General features: G+C 29.4%; 1 protein-coding gene across 1 annotated transcript in view; it reads left to right on the forward strand.

Moving 5' to 3' along the window:
- Positions 1–19,814, forward strand: part of LOC111638004 (mucin-6-like) — a 40,263-nt gene extending 20,449 nt beyond the window's left edge. Inside the window, exons 3-4 of the mRNA XM_023383629.1 lie at positions 19,275–19,347; positions 19,579–19,814. Of these exons, the coding sequence (XP_023239397.1) occupies positions 19,275–19,347; positions 19,579–19,757 (252 nt within the window). The 3' untranslated portion in view covers positions 19,758–19,814. The remainder of the gene's footprint in view (positions 1–19,274; positions 19,348–19,578) is intronic.
- Positions 19,815–20,147: the final 333 nt, after the last annotated feature.

The raw sequence follows: 20,147 nt of genomic DNA on the forward strand, positions 1-20,147 counted from the left end.
GCGTACACGAATAAATCGGAAGGTTTTTCGACGCGTGAGCCGGCCACATACAGTTGTCCATGCGAGAAGCACGGATTCTCCAAATTTAGCCCACACACTCGCTGCGATTGTCAGAAGTGCGATATTCCCCATTTTTATATATATTTTTAAATCCTTTATAATTTTAATTATTTAATTGCTCCTTCCTCTCTTCCTTGGCATGTTGTGAAATTTCTGATAGTTGGATAATAAACCGTTTTATTGTAATTTGTCTTTTTAAATTATTAGATGATATTAAAATTTGGAAAAAAGGATCCCTAGATCGGTAAAATAGGCGAATTTCCTTCTACAACTTCGGTTGTTGTTCGGTATACAGTTAAAGTTTTAACAAAGTTTGAGCGCATATGTAATTAGCAAAAAAAAGTTAAAATAAAGTGATAAAACAAACATTATTACGAATATCGTAAATAACAGTTTACAAATACATATATAGAAATATTTTTTGAAGGGAGAAATGGTCTTCACCATTTGAAATCGGTCGAACACACTGTGCTCGAATGCTCGTGTAAACACGCGCCATCTATCGTAGGATAAATGTACTATGCCAAAAACCTTCGCGGGAGTGTATTAAACAACTTCCTAAAGTTTCACGGCAATCGGATAAACGGTGTGGTAATGCATGAAGGACATAAGACAGACACACAGACACACAGACACACAGACAGACATACATTCATTTTTATATATATAGATACATGTCGAAATTCCCCCACTGGGGGAGAGATGGACAGGATTAAGGCTTACCGTGAAGAACTGGTCTTCTATTATTCTATTTTAGATGCGGGTTTTTGCGTTTTTGATTGCGTTTTAATAGGGTACGTCAAGAGAATGTACACTAAAAAGGAATTTTTCGAAAAATTCCGCCCTAGGGGGAAGTGTTATAAGTTTATAATAGATACATTTTGAGCCACAACAACGTGTGCTAGTTTTTTATAAAATAATTATTTTTAATATTATAATATTAAATTATAATATTAATATCTAATATTAATAATATATTCTAAAAATAGGCCTATTTCTATCGTTTACAAGTGATGCAGTGATACAAGAGATACATGTTAGCGAGGCGTGAATTAATGTATAAAAATTAAAGAATTAAAATTATAATGTTATAAAAATAGATGAATTATTTAAAACGATAAAACCTATTTCCTTTTCTTTATTAATTTGTACTTAAAAATTAATTATTTAATTTTTAAGTGAAACTAAAGTACTTTTAGAGCAAAACTTTTTGACCAAATGGCATCGGCAACATTATTAGTTGCAATTCCAAGATTAGTCATTGGATTAGTAGAGTAGTGCCATCTTTTGAGACGGATACTAAGCTTGTTCAATACGATACGATATTATCTATATTGACGATCGATATTATCATTGGTATCTTGTATACACGATATTATGTTGATATTACATACCGATTTCGATACGATATCCAGTGTTCTCAAGTTATATGAAACAAAAATCTCTTTCTCGTATGTAAAAAATTTTTCTTGCACTTAAAAATTTCTCTCATTATAAATTCGAAAGCCAGCAAGGAAAATCAATTTGAGAAATACTATCGAGGCTTTTTACAGAAAAATCGTGTGATGTGAAATGTATTAACTAAGTAATGTAAGTACTGAAATATATTAGTACAACTGTTAATAAAAGCTGACACTTTACAAACGATTTCTGTTAATTTAAAAATGAGCCAACAAACTGCTCTTTTGAAATTTGAACCATCAACGTCCAGTAGAGTACCCAGAGAAGGAGCCAAGGAGAAGGAAAAAGAACACTAAAATTTTCCAAAAATCTTTTCCTAATTAAAATTCATTTTTTGCATTTATATTGTGTTATGTCTTATATTTATATATTACTTATGAATTAGCGGCACATACGGTGGAAATTTTATTGAATTCGGCATTAAAAATGTTTTCTCCGTTCAACTCGTCTCTCCCAAAGATTAAATTCTGAATGCGCCACTATCAACGTCGATGTTGAGTGTTGTTCTCCTTGTTGGAAAAAGCACGTTATAAAAACATTAATAAAACCAGTAAATAGCCAGGACGCCAATTATATTTAAAATTTACGAGAAGTTAACAGAAGAAAGCACACACCTTTATACAGTAGAACTTAGCCACACATTTAATGCTAAAGTGCCAACTTTAATCCTTAATAGCAAGGTTGAGACGGAAGTTTTAAACGCGAAAATGTGTACGTCGGACGTTCAGCGTCGCTTTCCTGAAAGCCTAGAAGTTTGACAATGGTTTAATAAATATAAATTATGACATTTTTACAAAGGTAAAAAAACCTTGTTTCTGTCAATTTTTCCGCAGTTTTATTTCTACACCATCAGCGATCCTTAAGACAATTCACATAAGTTTCGGAGACGACCAGAGGACGCTCTGCCTAACTTTACATCTTTTTGCGGAGGCAGTAGCCTTAAAAGGAAGGTCGTCTCCAAAACTTATGTGAATTGTCTTAAGGATCGCTGATGGTGTAGAAATAAAACTGCGGAAAGATTAACAGAAACAAGGTTTTTTACCTTTGTAAAAATGCCATAATTTATATTTATTAAATGTAATTAACGCCGGCCAATGTCATTTTACTATTTTTTATTTAAAATTTGACAATGGTGTTTGGATAGTCAGTGGAATCATGCTCGACATTCCAAACACCATTGTCAAACTTCTAAGCTAACAGGAAAGCGGCACTGAACGTCCGACGTACACGTTTTCGCGTTTAAAACTTCGGCCTCAATCTTGCTAATATCTCCAAGACCTATGAACCGATTTAGATGAAATTTAAAGAATTTATTGCTCACGATGAGTGCTATGAACGACTTAAAATTTGAATAAATTCGTTGGATCTTTTTGGACTTACGCAATAGGCATTTTGTCGCTTTTTTTTCACCTAGATTTAGGGCGAGAGAAAATAGCGACACCATGCTACCGAAGAATCCATGTCTGCTTATGCTTAATAGCTCTTTCGAGAGCCGACCAATTCTTATGTGGTCCTTTTGAAGATTTTATTTAAGATATTGAACATTTATAAAATAATAGCCTATTTTTGAATTTTAACATGTTGATCAATCAACTGTTAAGTGGCATGTTGTAGTGCGGGCTATCGCGTGACTTTACATTTTGCGGTTACTTTTAATCTATTAATTAATACAAGCCTAATGATTTAAAAATAGAATATTTATAAAATAATGTCTCATTTCACTTTATCGGCTGTTATCTATACTAATATTATAAAGAGGTAATGTTTGTATGTATGTAAGTTTGTTTGCAGCAGGTAATCTCCGAAACTACTCGTCCGATTTCAAAAATTCTTTCACCAATATTTAGAATGGAACCTCAGGGTGGACATAGGCTGTATATTATTCCGTTAAACATTCATATAAATTAAAAGATATAATCTAGGTTTAGTCTTTTATGTCTAACAGATGGCGCTACGAGTACGACGACCTAAGTTTGCTTTTCTGTGAGGCATTACGCTTATCTGTGAAAATGAACTAAAGCGGATCATCTTCTATCTATCTATATAAATAAAAATGTAATGTTCGTTTGTTCCTACCAATTCCTTTGAAATTTTCACACAACGCTGCATTCGAATACGCACGTGTTTTTATATAATATACGTGTCGAAATCCCCCCTCACTGAAGAAAGATGGTTAGGATTAAGGCTTACCGTAAAGAACTCTGCTTCTATTATACTATTTTAGATGCGGGTTTTTGCGTTTTTGATTGCATTTTAATAGGGTACGTCGAGAGAATGTACAGTACACTAAGAAGAAATTTTTCGAAAAATCCCCCCCACGGGGGAAGTGTTATAAATTTATAATAGATACATTTTGAGCCACAACAACGCGTGGCGGGTCTGCTAATGTATATATAAAAAAAAAAAGTATTGGAATCGTGTCAAATTTGATCGTCCCATTTTTTTGCAAATATACACGTTTTGAGACTTTTTGTCTATCGGTGAATATCTATGATAGAATGTTTTGTCGTTTTGTTCTAAGCTTTTGGTCGATCTGCATAAAATTTTTCATATTTACTCTCTAGAAACCTAAGGAAAATATAGACATAGACATGAATTATTTTCTGATTTGATCTCCTCCACCTTGATAAACATAACGAGTAGACTAAAATAACAAAACTTGTAATATAGTTTTCATTTTAACGTTTATCCTTTTTACTTTCTGACCAGGAAATGCTGAACATATCTGTTAGTTATTAATAAAAATAAATAATTACAAACTGTAATAAAACTATAAATTTTTAAAATATTCAAAACTTTAACTGAGATAGAATTTGTTTTTTTAATTTCTATAATGCTGCTATATTTTTGAATCAATTCCGATAAAAATTCTTTTTCATTCTTTTTCAAATGTGGTAAAATGCTTTCAGACACTTTCGACTTTTTGCGCCATTTTATCCACTACATCCATTTTATCCATTATTGAAACCAATCACTGTGTCTGTTAGATAGTAACAAATCAACAACTATCGACCTCAGACATATAACGAGTAAACAAACTTCGAATTCAGAAACTCTAGATTAGAGAATACGAAACTGAATAACTCTTCATACTACCTGGGTTGTTATATAACTCAAGTATATTAACTCTCGAAATAATTCGTGTTGGTGAATACTGGGTAAGGAAGTTAAAATATCTTATTATGTTTTGAAGGGAATCATTTAATCTTAGTAAAATCTCAATGTTATTACACACAGGCACTCTACAAGTAGCAATGAGTTGTAAATACAAGCAGCTGTGACTTGTACAGTACATTTGTGCTAATAAGCAACCTCTCTCTCTCCAGGTATTTCGAGATGAATCCTTTTTGAAAGTTGTCATATGCTGTATAAGTTGCATAATTTAAGTTACCTACTTTCTTCCAACAGCAGAAGAGATGATAGAAACATATTGTGTAAATTAAGGTAAGGCCAATGAGTTTTCAAAAAGGATTCGTCTCGACATACAATGGAAAACAGTATTTTTAAACATTCTATCTCACGATGAATCCTAAGCTACATAATTTTTAAAAATATTTTATTAGTAGCCAATATGTTTAGCAGTTTACTTGAATTCTTATCATGATATAATTTTGTATGGAAATGAAATTACGTGTTTGAAAATTATTCTTCAAAGTTACTTTCTGTAATAACAACCTATTCTAATGAATTATAAATCTTTCAGAAGTAAATAAAATAATCTTTTTATTATTATTAACTTTTCTGAAGTATCAGTCTAAATTGCAATAAAATGTATAATTTCTGGAATTGTGTTAATTATCTAATTCTTTTTTGTTCATAATGCAATGAGTTTGACAAACACTAGACTTTTCAGCACTTTCGTTCTTTAGTAGAAAGTATTATTTGACCAAATGATAGAAGTATTGTTTAAATCAATGAAAGGTTCAACGAGAAGGCGGCTTGAAAGCGAGCGTCATCTTTTCTCAAGCCTGAATTTAAACTAAGTTACCTATAGCCAATTTGCTTAGAAACAACTGCGATAATAGTAAAACACTATATTTTTCAAACATTTGAGTGATTTTGATAAAAAGATTACAAATCATAGAATACAGCTTTAAATCATGTCTTTATTTCTGAAACTTATTTAATATAACTTAAGTTTAAAAGCAATCTTCTTTCGAAACACAAGATCCATCTGATGCTCTATAATAGCCTTTTTTACAAAAACATCCTCTGACGCATTGATAGGTGCAAAATTTTGGTGGGTTATCGTAATTCTTACATGTTATAGGACATGCAGTTCCACAATTTTTAAATTCTTCATTTTCTCTGTTGCACTCTGTAAAATAAAAATGAAATGTTACTACGTAAAAGTACAAAATTTTACTCATATTTTCAGTTATGAAATATTCAGTATAGTTATGCAAAGGATTTAGAATAATTCATTTTAGGATAAGAAGATTTAGAATATTTTCTTAAAAACATACATATTTTAGAGTTCCGAATGTAAAAAATACTTCACTAATAAGTGGAAATATTTTAAATTAACCATACGCTTTTTAAGTGTATCTTATGGAAATAAAAAACAAACGATGATATTTGAACATTAAAGACATCAAAAATAATATAATTTGTAATATAATTTGTATATAAATTCAAAGTTATTCCATGTACAGTACAATTTATATTTATTATAAATATAAATTGTACTGTATTTGTATTATTGAACTTGTATACAGTAATTAGGGGAGATCGGGGCAACTTCGGCATGCGGGGCAAGTTTGTCAAGCGCTTTTTTTAAAATACAAATTAAAAGGAGACTTTGGTTATAGGTTAGGCAGTTGAGTTTTATCGGTGGCTTGTTGAGTGTAGTGTTTTTATTGTTCTCCAACAAGCGTAGTTGAATTATCAAGCAAATTTTCATTTTCGTTGAATTCCATATAATATTTTTTTTCCATTTATATTGAATTGGCAGGTTTTGTTATAATTCCATGATAACGAAAGTTACTTTTCCTGTTAGAAGGATGTAACTTCAACTTATTCACGTGGCCAGATCGTGGCTTGGCATTCTGTTCTCAGGGTTGTACTTAATGTTTCGAAATCATGACTAGCGGGGTAAGATCGGCAACATAAAGCCACATTAGAAGCAAAGGATAAAAATCAAACAGATGATAAATGAAAACATGTTTGCATTTGTTATTCATGTATATATGTCTTTGAACTTGCATTTCGTTGTAATAATATTAAATGGGTGTTGGATTTGTATTTCTTTGTTTTAATAGTGAATTCCAACTTATACATTGTTAATAACATAATTTTATATACGTGCCTATCTTGCCCCATTACTGTTGCCCCTATACCAGGGGCAACTTTAATAAAAATAATTAAAATAATTACAACTTTACAAAAAGAGAGAAGTTGCCGATCTTGCCCCTATACCCGGGGCAACTTCGTCAATTTCTCTCTTCTTGTAAAGTTGTAATTATTTTAATTATTTTTATTTCCAAACTGATTTTAACCAGTTCTATAGTAAGGTAACATTCCAATAGACAATATGCAAAGCTTTTTTTTCAGTTTACAGCAGTATTTATTACACAAAATTTAAGTAAAGCTTAACATGCCGATCTTGCCCCGATCTCCCCTATATTTATTTATATAACATATAGAAGTATATTCATATGGTATATAAATTTCTATATCTATGAAAACTATAAAATTAGTTTTACTGTAATATATTATACTTACGGGACGACTCAAAATCAGCATAAACGACAGTAATTATTAAAAAAGTTACAAGAAGAACCTTCATGTTTGATAATTAATCACGAAGATCGGCTCGACACTAACTCAATATTCCTTTTATAGGTGTAAATGTGATTTCCTTCACCTGTTCACAAAATATCGAAACAGATAAATAACAATAATATTTGATATATTTGTAATAAAATCACAGTTGTATTACGCTATGATAAATTTTTGTAATAATTACATAAGTAATTAGTAATATTTATTTTTTTTTAAATTAATATACAATTGGTCGTAATATTTAAATGTAATAAGCACATTTATTTTCTATTTTTACTGTATGCTGTAAACATAAATTGTATTTCGAACCCAAAAACATTTTCAACCACTTTGTTTCTCATCAGTGGGTACAAAAGGAAGCTTTTCTGATAGAAATTTACAGGTTTGATGTTATGTAAACCGTAATTTACATTTACACTGTTTGAGTTTACAGACCGCCAAATTTACAATCATTCACGATTTTTAAGAGAGATAATTCTGCTTTTTTGTGGTATTATTTGAAATTAATATTTACTAAGAATTAAATACAGCTACCTAAACATTAATTTAAAATATAACTATAAAAAAGCAAAATTTTCTGTCTTAAAAATAGTGAATGATTGTAAATTTGGCGGTCTGTAAACTTAAACAGTGTAAATGTAAATTATGGTTTACATAATATCAAACCTGTAAATTTCTTGTCAAAAAATCTTCCTTTTATTTGCACTGATGAGAAACAAAGTGATTCGAAATGCATTAGGAAATTAAATAAAAGGAAAAGAAATCTACCCAGTGTTCTTCTTCGTTCTAGTAAGTCCTGACTTTGAGAGTAAGCCTAAGTTGGCGCAAGATATTAATAGCAAAATCAAGGACAAGAAGCTATTTCTACAATATTAATATTCATTAAAGTAAATAATATTTTATTTCAATTTTCTTACATACTGTTGTTAATGTCTTATATTTATTCCAATAAGCCGAGTAATCGGGGTATAAATTAATTTGAATTAAAATGTAAGAATGGTGTTCAATTGCCCTGCTTTGATTGTTATATAGTGATTTTTTGATGCACGAATGGAAATTACAGAATGTCAACACAATATTACGGCATTAATAATTGTATAAATGAAATCTTGAATGATCGAAATAAATAATTGTTTGCAATTGATGAAAAATATGTGATTATTTTAAAATGAATACATTTATAATGATTAAAAGGGTTCTGGCATAGTAAACACTAGTATTGTGTGTATTCTAAAGACACATGGCAAGTTTTTTTAATAATAATTTTATAATAATAATTTAATAATAATAATTTTAATAATTTTTTTAAATTTAATAAAAGGGTTAATACATTAATACTTTCTGCGTTAAGTCAGTTAACTATAGATTATTTTTTAGCATCAGATCTGTGTAGAATTTTGTTCAATGATGAAGGTTCAAATTGATTTCTTTCTTTAAATATATATGACAAAATTTAAAGAAAGCAAAAGAAATATAGAAAGAAAGTTTTTAAAAAGTATGTTAAACGAATGATTGCATTAAAAAGATTAATAACAAATTCAAACAACAATGGCTTGATGAGGATTGTCGTAGCCTAATGCTAAATTGAGCGAAGAAAGAAGCTTAGTTAAATTTAGAAAATTTAGTATAAAATGATACAAAAGTCAGTATTTAATTAAACAGAAAATTTACAGAAACTTATAAACTGCTAAGAAAAGAAGATGGATGGCAAAATTAATTTAGTGAGAAATTATAAAGACGCTATCTTTTATTTGAAATGTAATAAATAATGATAAAATTAAAAGTAAACAGATAGAAAACAGGAAATCTTACATCAAACTTCGAAAACTTTTTAAACTATAAATCAGTTTACAAATAATAATGATAAACTCTAGACGACTTTAGGAAAGGATATAGAAAAGCTCTTTAAGTTTTTAATTAAGCGTTCTCCAAATTTGACATAGGCCTATATGATATGTTAAAAAGTTGCATTTTTGTCTTAACGTAATAAAAATATTTTTATTCAACATTTACTATCAGCGCATGCTGAATGTCGACATTTGCCGATGTAAGTGCGAAATAAGAATATTTAGCAAATAATTCAAACTGTACCGTACAAACAACAAGCGACTTTGTAAATGCTGACATTCACCGGAGAATATCGAAATTTGCTAGCTATCGGTCTTTTACAGTAAAATATATATAAACTTTGCTTGCTACAGTTTTAATTTTACTAAATCATTGAAATTACTTTCGCTTTTTAATGTTAATACTTACCTTTTATTTCCTTTTACTTTAATGTTACGACGCAGTTTTCAGGATTTACCTTCGATATATTTGTAGTAGGCAATGTAAATAAATGAAGTACTGTATATAACAAATAAATATGTTTTAATCTATAAAACAGATGTTGCATGTAAAGGTGTCGCAACTAATATATGTCACCACTTGAATAATTTACAGACGTTAAAATGATGTGTTTGCTAATAACGTACAGTACAAGAAAAAAATTTTATGTAAATGTTTATAATATATAAATAATATAAATTATAAAATTTTATATTTAAATTTTTATATATTACGTTNGCTCGACATAAATATAATACCTTTGCAAAATGCACGATACAAATATACTAGCTATATGAAACCACCGATAACTAATTGTCAATAAAATCAATAACACAAGTAAACAAGTTATGTAAGTATCATTAAAAATATCAAATTGTTTGCTTATCTGAATTATAAATTGGTGTTTACACTTAGGCTATATAACACCCTAAGTCTATTTTTAACATTAGGAGAAAAAGGTCATGCAAAAGTTGCGAAACATCGCAATTAACAATTGGTTAGGCGTCCGTTTTTATTTATTAATTAAAATATTCTGTTGGAAATGCTCTGAACAATATTTTGTAACGTCTCCACACCCATGTCTTTCAATCGCGTTTTTGCGTTTAACTTATATAAGAGAATGGTTGTCCCGTATCCTATTCTCACGAGAATTTCTGAGGTTTTCCATCGGTTTTGGGTGTAGGAAGTATGCTGGTAAATCCAGAACTTCAATATCGTTATTCTAAAACACTATTGTACTGCGACTAGAATAAACGTTTGCATTATCTATTTATCTGTTGAAATGTGAAAGGCTTGTGCTAATGTTAAAAAAAATGACAGGAGATGATCGGCAAACGTGGATTAATAATCGTTATATTTTTAAAATAACAACATCCAGTGTTCTCAGGTTGTACGAACGAAAATCCCTTTCATGAGCCGTTTATTCTTAACTAAACAAAAGCTAAAGATTATTTTCCTATATTGGTAAATGTCCCCAAACTATTACATTACCTGAATCCCTCGAACCATCACAGTAGTTAGTAACTTTGACTGACAGGCCGGATTGAATGGATATTGTCATGATTTAAGAAAACAACCTCAGTGTCTCTCTAAGCATAACTCCGTGGAGGTAATGTGATGGTTTAGGAGCATTTAGCAGTGCAGGAAAATTAACTTTAGCTTTTGTTTCGTCAAGAGTAAACATCTCAGATTTTTATTCGTCCTATTCCACTCTCAGATTGATAAAAAAATTAAAAGGTTATTTTCAGGACTAATAAATGCTGATAAAGAGCAGCCAAGTAAAACATATATCTAAACTAATAATAAAATATTTGTTATACAAGTATATCGTCATATAAATAAAAATAGAACCGCCGCTTACCAATCACCTTCTGCCAAAATATTGTTATGATGTTAAAAAATTCATTATATAAATTACCTAAAGTATAAAACTATTTTTTTTTTTCAATATATTACTGTATATAGACGTCTACCAGGACATATCGTATTATCAGGACTTTTTGTACTGCTGTTCTGTTTCAGCAAATTGAGGAAAAGTTATTCGGAAAAAACAATCTTTATTGTTCACCTGGTATTTCTCCTGTACACACATTACCAGGTGAACAATAAAGAGTTTTTTCCGAATAAGTTTTCCTCAATTTTCAAAAACAGAACAGCAGTACAAAAAGTCCTGATAATACGATATATTCTAGTAGACATCTATATAATAAATTGTATATAATAAGGACACAAAGGCATATGAATTAATAAAACTATTTTCTTTTCTTTATTGATTTGTACAACATTTAGTTTTTAAGTGGAACTAAAATACTTTTCAACAGCAATAAATTTTTTACCACATGGTGCGGAAAATATTAGTCACGAGTCCAACCAAGATTAGTGCACTGGACTAGTAGAGTAGCGCCATCTTTTGAGCCGGATACTAGGCTTGTTCGATACGATACGATATTATCGATATCGATGTCCGATGTTATCTTAAAATAGAGACTTCTCGTATACACGGTATTACATATCGATGTCGATACAACATCCAGTGTTCTCAGGTTGTAAGAACGAAAATCCCTTTCATATATGTGAAAAATCCTTCTTACTGTACACTTAAAAATCCTCCTCATAACAAAATCGGAAGCTAGTTATTATTAAGGAAAATTCCGAAAATGTAACATGTTCAAGCTGAAAGAGAATATATGCAGACAATATTTTGATATAAATAATGCTATGAATTTATAAAAGGAATAATAATTATAAAATATACAATAAATTTCAGTTGAATTTTTCTTATTGAATATATTCAAGCAATCATGTATGGCTGTTGTTCCCGATAAGGGAAAACATCAACTAGAAAAGGAAAATAATTTTCTGTAGTCTTCTAAGCAACTAATCACTTATTAAAACATTTATTATTATATTACAAATTTCATAAAGCAAAAATTTTCGCAATAATAATTAAATTATTATTATTATTTATTAAATATAAATAAGATGTTGTTGAAAAATAATTCATTTAGTGAATATTTCTTATATTATGTGATTTCTGTGATAAATAATTTTTTTAAATCTGAAAAAGCAATGTTTAATGTCCTAAAAACATCTTTTTAAAAAAAGCATCTAAAATGTAAGCAGATCATGTTTTTTTCATAACTTTTGAGTATGGGTGTGTGTAGTGTTTGGCCAGAAGAACATCCCCTCCAGCCTGGAGTTGGTCAGGGTGATATACTTCTAGCCAATCAAGGACTAGCTTATATCTCGCAATCCTCTTTGATTCCTTCTACAGAAATATAGAATTTAATTTTATAAATGTTGAAATTTAGCAAATCGCTTTGCCTTCTCCTATATTTTTGTCTAACATATTGAGTTGCCAAGTTGAGGCCCCTAATATTGCGAGATCGGGGGCAGTTGCTCCTCCTATCCCCCCTCTGATTGGCACTGGACGAGAGAAAATAGCGACACCAAGCTACCGAAGAATCTAGGAGTTTGCTTATGCTTAATAGATATTTCGAGAGCCGACCACCTCTTATGTGGTCCTATTGAAGGTTTTATTTAAGATATTGAACATTTATAAAGTAATAGCCTATTTTTGAGTTTTAACAGATTGGTCAATCAACTGTTACGTGGCATGTTGAAGTGCGGGCTATCGCGTGACTTTACATTTTGCGGTTACTTTTAATCTATTAATTAATACAAGCCTAATGATTTAAAAATATAATATTTATAAAATAATGTCTCATTTTACTTTATCGGCAGTTATGTATATATAAAACGAAAAAGTATTGGAATCGTGTCAAATTTGACCATCCCAGTTTATTGCAAATATACATATTTTGAGAATTTTTGTCTGTCGGTGAATATCTATGATAGAATGTTTTGTCGTTTTGATCTAAGCTTTTGGTCGATCTGCATAAAATTTTTCATATTTACTCTCTGGAAACCTGAGGAAAATATAGACATAGACATGAAATATTTTCTGATTTGATCTCCTCCACCTTGATAAACATAACGAGTAGACTAAAATAACAAAACTTGTAATATAGTTTTCATTTTAACGTTTATCCTTTTTACTTTCTGACCAGGAAATGCTGAACAATTCTGTTAGTTATTAATAAAAATAAATAATTACAAACTGTAATAAAACTATAAATTTTTAAAATATTCAAAACTTTAACTGAGATAGAATTTGTTTTTTTAATTTCTATAATGCTGCTATATTTTTGAATCAATTCCGATAAAAATTCTTTTTCATTCTTTTTCAAATGTGGTAAAATGCTTTCAGACACTTTCGACTTTTTGCGCCATTTTATCCACTACATCCATTTTATCCATTATTGAAACCAATCACTGTGTCTGTTAGATAGTAACAAATCAACAACTATCGACCTCAGACATATAACGAGTAAACAAACTTCGAATTCAGAAACTCTAGATTAGAGAATACGAAACTGAATAACTCTTCATACTACCTGGGTTGTTATATAACTCAAGTATATTAACTCTCGAAATAATTCGTGTTGGTGAATACTGGGTAAGGAAGTTAAAATATCTTATTATGTTTTGAAGGGAATCATTTAATCTTAGTAAAATCTCAATGTTATTACACACAGGCACTCTACAAGTAGCAATGAGTTGTAAATACAAGCAGCTGTGACTTGTACAGTACATTTGTGCTAATAAGCAACCTCTCTCTCTCCAGGTATTTCGAGATGAATCCTTTTTGAAAGTTGTCATATGCTGTATAAGTTGCATAATTTAAGTTACCTACTTTCTTCCAACAGCAGAAGAGATGATAGAAACATATTGTGTAAATTAAGGTAAGGCCAATGAGTTTTCAAAAAGGATTCGTCTCGACATACAATGGAAAACAGTATTTTTAAACATTCTATCTCACGATGAATCCTAAGCTACATAATTTTTAAAAATATTTTATTAGTAGCCAATATGTTTAGCAGTTTACTTGAATTCTTATCATGATATAATTTTGTATGAAAATGAAATTACGGGTTCTCAAATTATTCTTCAAAGTTACTTTCTGTAATAACAACCTATTCTAATGAATTATAAATCTTTCAGAAGTAAATAAAATAATCTTTTTATTATTATTAACTTTTCTGAAATATCAGTATAAATTGCAATAAAATGTTGTATAATTTCTGGAATTGTGTTAATTATCTAATTCTTTTTTGTTCATAATGCAATGAGTTTGACAAAACTAGACTTTTCAGCACTTTCATTGTTTAGTAAAACGTATTATATGAGCAAATGATAAGAGTACAGTATTGTTTGAATCAGTGTTTCTCAACCTCTAACGAATCTTAGTATCGCCTTCCTTCAACGTAGTATTGTGAAAGATAGAGCAAAAATAAGAGTTATACAATTAAACAATTTTTGCGTATAAAAAAATATATTTTATTATGGATTCCAACGTCACAATACAACACGACGGTATATGAAATTACTGCTATGACAATATTTCCGACCGCGATAACAAAAAGGGCCTGACTTTAAAACTAATCTTATATGCTAACTTAATACTAGTGAAAGAGAAGAATAGAAGTAGAAGGATGAAGGAAGAATACACACGATAGGGACAGAAATACCCGGGATTTTTGTCGGCGTGTTCGAACTATTTGTACTGTTGGGTGGGATGTCACACGATGAACTCCTTTGGATTCGACTCGTCGTTGTCTTCCTCTTTACTTAATATTTCCTTTTCTAAAATCTTTTGTTGCTGTCGTCGGACGAGAACCTTTATCTTAATGTCTTTCCAAGATCTCCGGTCGTTGCTTAAGCGACGCGGAGTGTCCTCTCTCCACTTCCGTACACCTCGCCGTTCTGTCCTCGAATCCCCTGTCTCTTTTCCTCTTTGTCCTAAGGGTCATTCTAACTTCTTTGTTCTTCCGTTTCCCGGAACTGGTCATCCCATCCAAGGGACAGGGATTAAGATAGGAAAGTTCTAGAAGGAAATGGAACAATAGAACAAAGGATTGAAGGAAGAAACGTAACTAACCTTAAATTAATATATACAAAATATAGCGTACAGCTACAGTATCGCCCCCTTCTTTAAAACCGTTACGTAGTATCGCCCCCTTCACTTCAAAATTCCGATGCCCAGGGCCAAGGTTAACGCAAAATTCGTACTGCATTGAATAGACTAGTGACTAGTATAATGTTATTTGTTTATTGTACGATATAACGAATAAAATATCTAATTATTCTTAATATAATGTTTTACTATCTCGCCCAGAAAATTGTTTTTCACCCCCAAAATATAAATTGTTACTAATCGCCCCCTCAACATGAAAAAACGCCACATGGGGGCGATATCGCCCCTGTTGAGAAACTCTGGTTTAAATCAATGAAAGGTGCAACGAGAAGGTGGCTTGAAAGCGAGCGTCATCTTTTCTCAAACCTGAATTTAAACTAAGTTACCTATAGCCAATTTGCTTAGAAACAACTGCGATAATAGTAAAACACTATATTTTTGAAACATTTAAGTAGTTTTGATAAAAAAATTACAAATCATAGAAATCATGTCTTTATTTCTGAAACTTATTTAATATGACATAAGTTTAAAAGCAATCTTCTTTCGAAACACAAGATCCATCTGATGCTCTATAATAGCCTTTTTTACAAAAGCATCCGTAGATGCATTGCAAGGTGCAAAATTTTGGTGGGTTATCGTAATTCTCACATGTTATAGGACATGCAGTTCCACATTCTAAAAGCTGTTCATTTTCTCTGTCGCACCCTGTAAAATAAAAATGTTACTACATAAAATTACAAAATTTTACTCATATTTTCAGTTATGAAATATTCAGTATAGTTATGCAAAGGATTTAGAATAATTCGTTCTAGAATAAGAAGATTTAGAATACTTTCTTAAAAACGTACATATTTTAAAGTTCTGAATTTAGAAAATACTTCACTAATAAGTGGAAATGTTTTAAATGAAGCATATAATTNAAAATACTTCACTAATAAGTGGAAATATTTTAAATTAACCATACAATTTTGAAGTGAAATATCATATGAAAATAAAAAAAATAAACGATGATATTTAAACATTAAAGACAACAAAAAATAATATAATTTGTATCCAAATCCAAGTTATTCCATGTACAAATTATATTCATTATAAACAAATTGTATTTATATTACTATACTTGTATAATAATATAAATAAATTATATTTATTTATACTACATATATAAGTATATTTATATCGTATATAAATTTCTATATCTATGAAAACTATAAAATTAATTTTTGAACCAGCTTTACTGTAATATATTAGCCTATACTTACGAGGCAACTTAAAATCAGCATAAACGACACCAATTATTAAAAAAGTTACAAGAAGAACCTTCATGTTTGATAATTAATCACAAAGATCGACTCGACAGTAACTCTTAATATTCCTTTTATAGATGTAAATGTGATTTCCTTCACCTGTTCACAAAATATCGAAACAGATAATAATAATAGTATTTGATATATTGTGATAAAACCAAGATTAATTATTATGCTATGATAAATTTTTTAATAATTACATAAGTAGTTATTAATATTAATTTTTGGAAAATTAATATATAATTGGTTGTAATATTTAAATATAATAAGCCCTTTTATTTTTTATTGTTACTGTATGCTGTAAACATAAATAATAAAAATTTTATTTTAAACATGTGTATAAATTAACGAAATACACATTAAGGGTAAAGTAACAGCAAAAATATGGCAACGAGTTGTATAACTTTTCCGGCAAACAATACTTGTGTTTAAGAAACACTGACTGGTATGCACATTAGTACGCAGTTAAACTTGTGTATGGATTCATCTGTTATGAGATTCTATTAATTAAAAAATCATTTTTATATTATTAATTATTATTAAAAAGGCAAAAGGCTTAATTTTAATGGTAGAGGTGAGTTTCTAAAAACATTGTAAATGTCGATAATGAGTAAAATATTTATTAAATCTGACCCCATTCAAGATATGACACATGACCCACACTATCTCCTCACCCCCTCGATCTTCAACCATGAAAATGTAATAATATCGAGTTACCGTGCTAACTTTCGTTTCTTAATTTTTAACCTATCATGAGATATTGAACTAAATAGAGGTCAACACTCACACATTTCTTGGCTCTCAGTTTATTTTTTATTTTTTACTTTTTTGGGCTTAGAGGGTCTCCAAAATTTCAAAAATTCCTCAGAATCAAATGTAACACGTTTACTATAATTATACTATAACAGCAGGAAAAGTAAGAAAAATTTGAGACGATTACAATGCTTTCCCGTGTTATGACAGCCAGAAAAAATAACTTAAATGATGCTATTTTTCGTAACTTTTTCACTTTTTAATGTGAAGCAAATATAGTATGTAGCCAAACGTAAACAAATTGAAATAAACCATAAATCACTTTGAAGTCTTCTTTTATGCGGGAGGAGTCCGTGTGAGCAGTACCACTTAGAACGAAATTCCACGCCAATTTATGCTGTCCCACATAGTTGGAGAGAATTACTTAGGAAATCATGTACGTACAATTATAAATTTTTACAAATAACAGAAAAATGTTCAAATGTGCTCATTTTACTTCATTTACTTAACTATGATCATTGTAGCAAATAACATTTTCCTCCGATATTTATAAATATATTGAACAAACTTTTATTATACAGTTTCTAGAAAACTACTCGAGAAAATTATTTGACAAAGCAATCTTTATGCAGGTCCGTCGTAAGGTACAGTACTTACGAGTTACGATAGACCTGCATAAAAATGGCTTTGTCAAATAATTTTCTCAACTTGCAAGTACAGTACACCTAAAACTTTTTTTGCTTTGCTTGGATCTTCTGCAGAATTTTCTATTTTCGTTTCGTATCTAGATAACTTTTTATCAAAGGTAGACTGTAGGAAATTTTTTCCGACTTTTATCCCATTATTTTTGCTTAACAACTAATTTAAAAATCCAGCAACGAGTTGCTAAACTTTCCCGGAAACATTTAAAACTGCGTGTGGCGCCACCTGTTATGACATTTTATTTTAAAAACTTTTTATATTTTTTAATTATTATAAAATGGCCAGAAGGTTAATTTTGAGGATAGGTGTGGTTTTATAAAAAAAATGTAAATGCTAATAACGAGGAAAATCGTCATTAAGTCTGACTCCATTCCATATATGCCCCTTTATCTCCTCACCAATTCGATTTTTAACCAGCAAAATTTAATAGCATCAATCTCTTTAATACACGAACCTCACTGTAAAATTTTATAAATTTTACAAAATGTGAACAAAATCGTGTTCCCCCCACATACAGAAANGATAACAAAAAATAATTTTTAATTGGGTAAAAACTGATAAAGCAAATTGAAAAGTTAAAATAGTAACATTGTAATAATTAACACATTTTTTGCTGCTATGATATCTCATATCTAAAGGTCTAAAGGGATAAGTTAACTATTTAAATAATATTTCAATTAGCAACAAATATGCAATAATAAACCAGTTGTTAAGAAAGAAAATGTTTGTTTTTTCATTTTTTGGTAAATATTATTTTTATTTTTGCTTATGTTATAAGCATTGTTTACTGGAGTTTTTGCTCTTTGTGTTGTTGAGCAGGCTAATAATTCGTAAATAATAATTCGTAATTCGTAATTCGTAAATAAAAATTTATACGTACATTTTATTAAATTATTAAACAATATGTTACAAATAAATTATATAAGATTAATGTTATGTAAACTTCTTCAACAATGCAAAAAGTTTTATAGAAAAAAAATATGAAATTTTTTAAAGTTAATATAGATTAAATATGTTTTTGTTTCATATAATGAAAAATCGATATTTTAAATTATAATACAATGCTTTGATATAAATACAACGAGCTGTTTTGATTTCTTCAGCGAAGGCAAAAACATGTTTATTACAAAAAATTAGTAAGAACTCAAAACATCCGTAAAAAGTTTTTATAAGTTAAATACAATTGTTACGAAATTAATTTAAAAATACTACTTGACCTTGTATTTAATCTGAAATATGTTTAATTATTTATTTTATCATAAAAAAAACAGGTGCAAAGAATACATTCAAAACCTTTATAAGCAATGTGAAACAGTGATGATTACTTTCGCTATTGATACAAGACAATAAGCATGAAAGCTGTTTTCGTAATTTTCGCACTCGTTGTTGCTGTGTCTGCCCAGTTTACAAAGCAGGGTAAGTAGTTTATTCATTTATTAGCTTAAATTGTAACAAATATCCAAATTAGAAATACAATATATATATATATAAAAGAGAGAAATTAGTATTTTATCTAGTTGAATGCATTTATATTAATACATTCTATTCTTTAATAATAAAAATATTTATATTCCATTTTGTGCATTTTAATATGTTAGGATATAAGAAATACAGTAAATCTAAAAATATGTATATTTAATTAAATAGAATGCCAACTGGAGCACGAAGAATTCGTAACATGTGGAACTGCATGCCCAATAACTTGTGCAAATTACAATAACCCACCAACAGTTTGCACCCTTCAATGCATAATTGGATGCTTCTGTGAGAAAGGTTATTATAGAGCATCTGATGGTTCCTGCGTATTGAAGGAAGATTGCTTCTAAGAAAACTCGTTGTTTTTGTAAATATATTTACAAATAAATTGATTTAAGTTCTTTCAATGTGAAGCATTAATTTGTTTTTCTGTTAAACTGACAATTTATTTTTAACCCAAAATTTTCTAAACCATGCAATTAAATTAAGAGACTAATCAACAATAATATAAACCTATATTGTCAATATAACTTGTTGTTAAATATTAAATATGAATATTCGAATTTAGAAAAGTGAAAATGGGCATTGTTAATATCATTTTCGACATACGAGAATCGACCTGTCTGTAAAAATTTTTCGATAGTCTGACACATACATCTCTTATTGCCTATTAAAATAATTGTGTATTTATTTTTTTTGAAATATAAAGTTATTCTTTGTAATTTACATCTCAGTAATTT

Source organism: Centruroides sculpturatus, unplaced genomic scaffold, assembly GCF_000671375.1.
Source record: "Centruroides sculpturatus isolate CEXI.00-Female unplaced genomic scaffold, Cexi_2.0 scaffold1156, whole genome shotgun sequence".
NCBI classification, from domain to species: Eukaryota; Metazoa; Arthropoda; class Arachnida; order Scorpiones; family Buthidae; genus Centruroides; species Centruroides sculpturatus.